The sequence below is a fragment of the Artemia sp. Qi Xiang Cuo genome, chromosome 1 (assembly GCF_049724085.1).
Source record: "Artemia sp. Qi Xiang Cuo chromosome 1, ASM4972408v1, whole genome shotgun sequence".
In the NCBI taxonomy this organism is placed as follows: Eukaryota; Metazoa; Arthropoda; class Branchiopoda; order Anostraca; family Artemiidae; genus Artemia; species Artemia sp. Qi Xiang Cuo.
Window position 1 is genome coordinate 97,329,277 of NC_142794.1, and position 10,869 is coordinate 97,340,145.

Consider the following 10,869-nt stretch of genomic DNA (forward strand, 5'->3'; position numbering starts at 1 on the left):
TATACATAGCTTTTCTAAACCCACCCAGGAACAAACATTCCTCCATTTCCCAAATATAAATGCTATATGCAAACAGAGATCAAATTATATAACTTACAACGCTTACCCTGAGGGCTGTGAGGGTGAGGCGTCATGTCATTCCCAGAGGCATAGTTATTGGACCTTTTTAGTGTTCTGAGAAAAAAGGTATGTCAAAATTTTGATTAATGTTAAGGGGAGAATCTGAAAAGGGGGGAGGAGGAGGGGGTTCATTGACTCCCATTACTTTTCAACATCTTCCTCTACGTGCCCTTAACTTACCACCTTGGCCACCTTACCCTCAGCTGCACTTGATCTATAGCTGATAAGCAATTTTGACAACCACCATGCACATATGTTTTGATTTTGTGCATCATTTCCCTCAACATGTCAACATACCCTTTACCTTAGTAGTAGTAGTAGTGGCGGTAGTAGTAGTAGCAAAAGATGTTGTAGTAGTATTATGTATATAGTCCTTTTAGTTAGTTCAACATCCCTCTCAACGTGCCCTGAAAGCTTCAACTTAATATGTTAAGCGGTTTTTGTCCTGCGATATTGCTGATAAGCCCTTTTGACAACCAGTTTGCACATAGTGTGTTTTATTTTTGCTCTGTATCTCCCTCAATATATCCTGAAAGTTTCACTTTAATATGCTTATTTCCTTTCTTATTTATGGTGGCAAACTAGCTTTGAACTTAAGCAGAACTTGAGGGAGCATCTTTTCCATGGTTGGAGTTAAGCAATGCATTAAATATAACAAAATTAATTTCTTTAAAAAACTGAACACTTGTTAAACCCTCTAAGGTAGTATAATATAGACAAATCCGAGAGGATTAATAGCTATTAACTTAAACTATCAACAACCAAGGCTAAAAATCCAAATTTCAATACTTATTTTAATCTGTAGGCGACTGCAAATTCAATCGTAATCCAAAGCACGGTCTGGAGTCATAAGCAAAGACAGCACACTATCGTTATCCAATGAATGGAAGTTTTTTCACAATATCACATGGTTTAATTGCTATATATATATATATATATATTATATATATATATATATATATATATATATATATATATATATATATATATATATATATATATATATATATATATATATATATATATATATATATCCCGCTTTCTAGGGTTATAATGAGAGAAAGGATGAGGTGGCTAGGACACGTTCTGTGGATGAAGGATGGCAGATTGCCGCAAATTGTCCTTGTTGGCTAACTGTCTAGAACCAAACGAAAAGCATTTTGTCCCCATATGGGTTGGGAGAATGTTGTAAGGATATATAATATATATATATGTATATATATATATATATATATATATATATATATATATATATATATATATATATATATATATATATATATATTACCGGGAGCCCCGCGGCTTCGCCGCCGGGCCCTGACACTCGGAAAACGGCAGGCTTCTATGTATAGATTCTCACTGTCGTTTGTCTTCTAAAATTAGACAATTTAAGCCTTTTCTTTATGTCATGACGTCCAAATGGACCTTAAATTAGAAGTGGTGCCATTGTAAAATTACTTCTTTTTTTTATTTGACTTTTGCCTCGGCCTGTCTATTGTCATTATGAAAGATATATTGCCGAACCATTGTTTCTTTCAATTGTTCAGGTGGTGGGACAAAAACTTCTTTTTCTTCGAACAATTTATCTAGTCCAGATTTTTTATTTTCAAAGGTATGGAAGGCATTGACGACCACCTTTGTTTTTTTTAATTGTTCATGTGGTGTGATAAAAACTTATTTTTCTTCCAACGATTTATCCAGTCCATATTTTTGATTTTCAAAAGTATGGTAGGTATTAATGACCTTATCCATGTCAAAATCCAAAACACAATCATCATCGTTATCATTTTCAATTTGTTTGGTTCGGTACACATCGGCTTATCTTTCGTCATTATGAAATACGTATCGCCGAACCTTTGTTTTTTTAAACAAAGGTATGGGGCACGCGGCAGGCTTCTATATATAGATTCTTACTGTCGCTTGTCTTCTAAACGCAGATAGTTTAAGTCTTTTCTTGATTTTATGGCGTCCAAATGGACCTTAAATTAGAATTGGCGCCTTTGTAAAATTATATTTTATTTTATTGGACCTTCAACGTTTGCCTCGGCTTGTCTTTTTTCATTATGAAACACATATCGCCGAACCTTTGTTTCTTTCAATTTTTCAGCTGGTGGGGAAAAAACTTCTTTTTCTTCCAACGATTTATCTAGTCCAGGTTTTTGATTTTACAAGGTATGGAAGACATTGACGACCACCTTTTTTTCTTTTAATTGTTCAGGTGGTGGGACAAAAACTTCTTCTTTTGCCTTGGCTTGTCTTTTGTCATTATGAAAGACATATTTCCCCGCTTTTGTATGCTTTAATTGTTCAGATGGTAGAAAAGTAACTCCTCGTGTTACTTCGAATTATATTTTGTGAGTGTGAAAGACATATCTCTGAAACTTTGTTTCTTTTAATTGTTCAGTTTCAGGTGGTGCGACAAGAGCTTGTTTTTCTTCCAACGATTTATCTAGTCCATATTTTTGATTTCCAAAAGTATTGATGACCTTATCCATGTCAAATCCAAAACCAATCATCATCGCTATCATTTTCAATTTGTTTGCTTCATTACACCTTGGCTTACCTTTCGTTATTATGAAATACATATCGTCGAACCTTTTTTTTTTTTTTAGCAAAGGTATCCTAGGCATTGATGAGCTTATCCATGTCAAAATCCCAAACCCAATCTCCATCGCTATCATTTTCAATTTTGACACGTTTTGATTCTGGCTGTCCATGTTGATTTTCATCGACTCGCTGCTCTTCATTTTCATTTTTGACTCCCTCACTTGTTTGGTGTCGTATGTCTTCTAACCACGTGTGTCTTTGTTCTTCATTTTCATTTTTGACGCGCTCTAATTGTCGTTTTCGTATATGTTCTAAACGCCCGAGTCTTTGCTCTTCATTTTAATTTTTGATACGTTTTTGGATTTTGATTACTTCAGATAATTTTGCAATGGCTTTTGCTGTAGCTATCCGTATTGGTGATGTTGTAATTGATGGTCCAGGTTGTCAAATCTTACATCTTATCACGTTGGATAGTTATGGTGTTGGTTCCAAAGATTCATCATTTATAGTAAATGCAGCTGCAAATTTTCGATTTTTTTTGGGCCTTTCAACAGACATTATATCATATAAATAACTGTTGCGTTGGAAACTCAACAATCTTATTTATGCTATGCATGACATCATATAAGAAATACTTATATAATGTAATAATAAATGCTTATATGATGTAATTTTATGCGTTTTTTATGCGAGAATATCCTAAGATGCCAATTTTTCTGAAAAAATGTGGAGCCGTTTCCGAGAACATACATATACATACATACATACACACACAATTATTGCTCACTTATAAAGATATATATATATATATATATATATATATATATATATATATATATATATATATATATATATATATATATATATATATATATATATATATATATATATATATATATATATATATATATATATATATATATATATATATATATATATATATATATATATATATATATATATATATACGCCGCCGGGCCCCGGCACTTGACAGGCTTCTATAAATGGATTCGCATTGTTGCTTGTCTTCCAACCGCTGACAATTTGAAACAATTTGCTGTCTTCAAAGATATTTGATTATCAAAGCAAGTCCGATCTCTAACAACGATATCTACTTAGCTTCAAAATTTTGGTTTACTTTTTTAAGGTTTTTGAATTGTTGCAATCCCTTGTTAAAATTTATAAAAATATTTTTGCGATTACCAGTTTTTTGCTCTTTATGAAATTTAACGGGTTTCAATACTTTGTCTTTTCAAAGATATTTGATTATTACAGAAAGTCCAAATTCTAACGACGATTTCTACTAAGCTTCAAACCTTTGATTTTATTATTAAGGCTTTTTTAATTGTTGTTGGCTAATCCCTTATTAAAATATATACAAATATTTTTACAATTACCAGTTTCTTGCTCTTTATGCTATTTAATGTCTTTTCATACTGCAGTCTGTTCGTTTTTCATGTTGTATGCGTCTTAGATATAAAAACGATACATTCCTTCTTGTGGTGGGGGGGGGGGAGGAGAGAATGATATAATTCACCTCACTTATGGTTTCTTTTTAAGGTTTTTGAATTGTTGTAATCCCTTGTTAATATATAGAAATATTATTGCAATTACTCATGTTTTGCTCTTTCTGCAATTTAATGTCTTTTCATACTGCAGTCTGTTCAAAGATATTTGATTATTACAGCAAGTCCGATTTCTAGCAACGATACTATATATATATATATATATATATATATATATATATATATATATATATATATATATATATATATATATATATATATATATATATATATATATATATATATATATATATATATATATATATATATATATATATATATATATATATATATATATATATATATATTGTCTCTTTTTCTTATGAGCCTTGTTGTTCATCCTCAGCACTTTAATATGGTGTTTTTAGGACTTTGGAGTGGTTTACATTTATATTTATTTCTGTTAATTTTGTATCTTATTGTGATATCTTGGAGTGGAAGTATTAATCCTCGTTTCAATAAGACATAATTTTTTTCAGATTAAATTAGATGATCCCCTACCAAAGAGGATATGTAAATCATGTGAATTAAGGATTGACCAGTGGTCACAATTCTTTCAAAGTTGTCATGCACTTTTTGAGGAGCTTCAAGCAAGGCTTGTACAGGCCCAACTCATTGATAGGAGCCAGATAGACTGGACTGAAGATAGGTTAAAAGAAGAATGGAATGGTACATCCCAGGTTTGTTTTGTCTTTATCACCCTATAAATAATTAAATTGTACTTTTTAAGTTTTTTCTTTGTTGAGTTTTCAGTGATTTGTTTTAGTTTTATTCTATTAATAATGCTGAAATGGTATTTCCTAAGTATGTATTATCATTACCACCATCTGATTAGTATCAATAGTTTTATGATGCTTTTTTGTTTTTACTGATATTCTTCAGTTATTCTTTCATTCTTTCATTAAACTTAGCAATATGTTTTTATCCAGTTTGTTTCTTTTTAGTGAAGAATTTTAATGAAAAGTGATTGTGTTTCCGTTTGTGATATGATGTTATGCTATGCTCTTTTGAATTAATAATGCGTATGTTTATGTGATTATTGACACTTGACAGGGTTGCAGAGCAATCCACAGCCCTTATTAACCAAGAGTTTCAAGGTGCGTAAAAAAAAAAAAAAAAAAAAAAAAAAAAAAAAACTGTCCAGCGAGAAATTTTTCATTTGAAGGGGATTCAGGCCTGACAAATATTATAGAGCAGCTTAACACTAAATGTTTGTTGCAGAAACACAGCATTTGGAATCTCTAAGAAGATCTTGAAAACTCTAAAATATGGCACTGGATCAAAAATTAAGCGAATCACCATGGTTGAAAACCCTTTACTGGAGATTTCAAGCCACCCGTTTTGAAAAATAAGGAAAACCGCTTTTTTTGCATGAGTAGGCTAGCAGTGCTTTGTCTTATTTTTTCTTCATTGCTTCAATATACCACAAGATCTTAAAGGGAAGTTTAATGACTTTTTTGAAGCTTTGATCAAATCTACGCTCTTTAAGTGCCATATGGCCCAAAAGGCACATCACTCTCGACCATTGGTTTATAATCCCCCTCTTGTATGCAGAGTCGTTCCTAGGGTTCGCGGTGTCCGGGGCAGAATCAGTTACGGTGCCCCCTCATCCGACTCAAAAAAAATAGAAGAGCCCTAGAAGCCCTAGCCATAGTGTCCCTCAGTCGCGGCCCCCAGTCAGGATGCACCGGGCAACTTGCCCCGGTTGCCCCCTTCCTCCTTTGAACGGCCCTGTTTGTATGCGCTTCCCTGTCTCCTGTATTCCTGTCTCCTTAGCAAGCGAAAACTTCAGATATCTTTTGAATGAGCACTAAATAAAGGAAAAAATTGCTTAAGATTGTTCAAGAATGATAACTTATTTGTAAGAAACGTCAAAAGAGCTTGAAGGGTTTATCTGTCTCTTCTTTCTTTTTTTTTGGAGAGCATTAGCCGGGGACTGAAACGAGGCTGAGAGCTTTTTAAAAGCTCATTTGAAAGCAAAATCCTACATTTACAGGTTTGACACAAATTCATCCTGATAACGCCATTGTAAATCGAGATATGGTTCCTAAAATAGATTACTTTTTTGTGGGATTTCGATAGTGGACAGGCTTGTAAGCATACTTGGAACATAATAAACATGCTTGTACATGCCTTTTTTTTATAACGTTCTACCTTTAGGCATGATCTGAGGTAAGAATCCTAAGACCTTCAAATTTAAAAGTGATTTTTTTTTTGTGTATATTAAACTGTTCATTCAAATTTAAGACTCATTCAAATCTAAAACTCTTTCAAATTTAGTTGTGATTTTTTTTTATTTGTGTACGCTGATGAAACTGTTCATTATGTAGCAGAAATGTTCGTTTTGTTTGTATTCACTGTCTTCACAAACTTCCTCTTTATCTTCTCTTATTTTGATTTATTTTATTAGGTAATCAGTAATTTATGAAATATTACTGATCGATAACTTATTTTTATTCTTTTGAAAGATTTAAAACAGCTGGATAGGGAATTTTTTGTTTACCTAATTAAACAATAAGAAAGGTGCACTGTTGTTTTTAATACTAAATTAAATAAAAAAACTAGTTTTTTCGACTGAAAGTAAGGAGCAACATTAAGACTTAAAAGGAACAGAAATTATTACTTATATGAGGGGGTTCGACCCCTCGTCAATACCTCGCTTCTTCCGGTAAAGTTTGAATTGTGTCCCAATTCTTTAATAATGACTCCTGAATCACAATGGCCGTTTAATTATAATAAATAACTTTTTTAAAAGTACTAAAAAAACTTTCGCGTAAAGAGCAAGGTATTGACGAGGGGTCTAACCTCCTCATATATGTAATAATTTCTGTTTGTTTTAAGTTTTAATGTTGTTCCTTACTTTCAGTCGAAAAAAACTTTTAAATTAACTTATTTTAACTCTTTTTTTTCATTTCTGATCTTTTTTTAAGTTTTGCTGGGAAGTCCGGCGTCCCCTTCATGGAAAATTCTCTTCTCCCGTCTAAAATTCCTCCATGTAAAGATCCTCCCACCCTCTCCCCGACCCCCTCCCCCCGCACAAGAAAAATACCCCCTGAAAACGTCTGTATACTTCTCAATGACCAATATATATGTAAACAATGTGCAAAGTTCATAACTTGCAGCCCTTCCCCCGGAGATTGCTGGGAATTAAGTCGTCCTCAAAGACATAGTTATTAAATTTTTCAACTATGCTGAACAAGATGACTATCTAAAAAGTTTGATCCGGCCACTTTGGGAGAAAGTGAGCGTGGGAGGAGGCCTAGTTGCCCTCCAATTTTTTTGGTCACTTAAAAAGGGCACTAGAACTTTTAATTTTCGTTTGAATGAGTCCTCGTGACATTCTTGGACCACTGGGTCGATACGATCACCCCTGAAAAAAAAAAAATAAAAAAACATGCATTCGTGATCTTTCTTCTGGCAAAAAATAGAAAATTCCACATTTTTGCAGATAGGAGCTTGAAACCTCTACTACAGGGTTTTCTGATACGCTGAATCTAATGGTGTGATTTTCATTAACGTTCAATATTTTTTAGAGGGTGTTTTCCTTTTTTTTCGAAAAGAAAATAAATTTTCTCAGGCTTGTAACTTTTGATAGGAAAGACTAAATTTGATGAAACTCATATATTTAAAATCAGCATAAAACCTAATTCTTTTGATGTATCTATTAATATCGAAATTCTGTTTTTTAGAGTTTCCTTACTTACAGTTCGTTACCACAAACTGTTTGAAAACAAATAAATGTGAATATTACTCTTAACAATCATTACTATAGGCATTTTAGCTTAGCATTTTCAGTCATAGGTGTGCATATACTCCACCCCAAGTGACTGGGAAAGGTATGGGGGGCACGAAGGTGATAAGATTTACGCTACGGATTTTCAAGTGGGCGGGGACCATAGTGTGATGCTACCAACTACGCCACTATGGGCTGTTATGTTCTCACTATATTGTTTAGTAGCTTGAAAACTAATGTAGAATTTAATTATCAGACTGAACGCTGGGATTCAATGGTGAGCATAGTACCGATAAAGAAAAGTTCACTTAGCAGTCACCGGAAAGATTTTCTTGATCAAGAACCCAGTCCTAGTTCAGATTGCTACACTGGCATCAATGGTCTATTGAAAGCTGCTGAAGTAACAAGTCTCGAAGAAAATCGGCCAATGGAAGACGTTATCCATCACGGAAGGAAATCTGGTCTAGATGCTCAACCCTCAAATAATAGTTACTCCAACTTCTACTCCTACAGCTCAGTCAACGAGTCACTCACTGAAGATGAAACTATTGACAACGCTAGCCCTCTTGGTCCGATAAATCTCACAGGTATTTTATATTTTTTCCTTCGATTTGACCAATTGGGAATCAATTTTTTTGGTACTTGTATGATATACTCCCGACCTAAAATTCTTCTAATATGTTTCTCTGACGCTCAATCCTAATGAAAAAACCTAAGTATGATAAAAGCATAATACTTTAGAAACAAATTTGGGCTACATATTTGCACATTAGGAGTTATGGGGGGGGGGGAGTTCTGCGTGCTTAATATGTTAGGCATAATTATTCTGCATATTATTTAGTAAGAATTTTTTCTAACTTTACAATATCTAAGTACTTTACCCCATCCCCTCCCCCTCCCCCAATTTGCAAATATATAGCCCAGATTATGTATTTTTCATCTATTCTGTCGCCTCTCTTTATCTTATCTCACGCTAAGCTGGAGGAAATTAACGAAAAAAACGATTCTTTAATGCGTCAATGAATGAACAATTTGAGCGGTCGGGGTATGTCATACAAGTACCCTTTTTTTGGAAAGCTAGAAGCTAGTCCACCTTTGACTCAGTGTTTAGAGCAGTCGTATGTGATTCAGGCTAAGAGCTATTGATGTTAAAAAAGATCTTACTAACAATGTAATATATAGGTATTTTCGAAGACCGCACTACCTTTCCATGACGTACAAATAACAGTTTAATAGGGACAAGTCCTTTTATTAGACAGTGCAAACAATAAGTTTTTTGGCCAGCTGCTTGTCTTTTGAAACATGTCGGTAGTTAAATAGTTTAGGGTTTATGAGCGGGTTGTGGCAATTATTATTTGAAAAGCACAACTTTGTCACTTCGTAGGTAATATCGAAGACCACACTGCCTTTCCATGACGATAAATAAAAGTTCAAATAGGGACAAGTCCATTTATTAGACAGTGGAGAAAAAAATAAAAAAATATACTGGATATTTTGATCACATGTACAGTGTTCGTCGTCAGCAGAAATACTAAAATAAAACAATTAATACCAATGATTTATATACAAAAGAATATAATTACGTATTGTTTATTGGTCTTATATTTTTCAATGCAATAGGCTACTTGAAGCAATTTCTCTTGACCTTCAAGGTTCCGGTTCATTAGCTCTATTTGAACTAATAGGTGGGCAGAGGTCAAACGCATTGGGAGAAATGAACCTTACTTTATCTTACTTCAGTAATTATCGTAAATTTACGATTAAATTAAATTTTGGTTGTACAGTTAATATTTAGAACGAAAGGAAAACACAGCCTAGTAAATATATTGAAACTATTCCAAAGTAAACGGGGGTATACTAGGGATGGGACAATCAGAATAGGGGAATTCTTTGAATCTGAACCTAGAAAAATTTCCTGGTTCCCAAACCCTTTATCTTGGCAATTTGTTAGTCTGTGATTGAAGAACTGCTGATTGAAGTCTTTGATCTATTCCTCTCCCTGAAATATCAAGATCTTACCATTTCCCAATCATTTTCTTATACTTACTTATGAAACATCTTTTACACGGATGCACCGGTGCAATGTGTTTTGTCTGGGCTATTGACTGCTTGCGCTGGGTAGAAGTCTTTTGCTTCTACGCGAAAAGCTTTTATGTTGGCATGACTGTTGGCTTTTTCTTTTATGTATTTATAAAATACATTTTTTATGTATAAATAAAATATATATTTAATATAAACATATATATATATATATAGTTAAAATATATTTTGTATTTCTTTTATGAAATATAAAACAAAATATGTTTTATATTTCTTTTATGTATTTAGATTTATCTTTTTCGTTGTCTGCTTCTTCTTTTATATCTTAATAACATATAATATAATTATATTTTAAAAATGCTTTCGTTTCTTTAACACTGCAATATTACATGGTATATTTTTGTTTTGATTAGGAATCCAATCCTTCGACCAGTTCAGGAAATAGCTTTGGTTGGAAAAAAAAGAATAGAAGCGCATATTTGGTGTTTCTAATAGTCCCGTGAATAAGAAAAAATAATTGAGCAATCATTAATTATTTGGTATTAGTCTTACCAGTCATACTTTAGTCGAATTCGTTGTTGTTAATATCATTGATGTAGCTTTTATTGTGATAATCTGGGGGTCTTTAGGCTACAATCCAGGTCGATCTTGCACTAAGTTTGTCCATCTTCTCTACAATGCCTCAGTTACAAATAATCCAAATAACACAACCTTGATGTCTATACGTCAGCAGAGCTTGGTACTACTCTCGTGTAGAGGTCTATTCTTGTGTAGCAAGCTCTGCATTGCAATATCTTTGGTGTGACGCGGTGTTTGTTAGCTAAGTGCTGAAAGCAGCTTAGTTAGGATTATTCTTGCGTGTTT

General features: G+C 33.1%; 1 protein-coding gene across 1 annotated transcript in view; it reads left to right on the forward strand.

Annotated features, from left to right (window-relative positions):
• The window catches only part of LOC148956971 (uncharacterized), a 64,512-nt gene that overhangs the window by 19,346 nt on the left and 34,297 nt on the right, over positions 1-10,869 (forward strand). The window contains exons 2-3 of the mRNA XM_089097054.1: positions 4,712-4,912; positions 8,222-8,552. Of these exons, the coding sequence (XP_088953180.1) occupies positions 4,712-4,912; positions 8,222-8,552 (532 nt within the window). The remainder of the gene's footprint in view (positions 1-4,711; positions 4,913-8,221; positions 8,553-10,869) is intronic.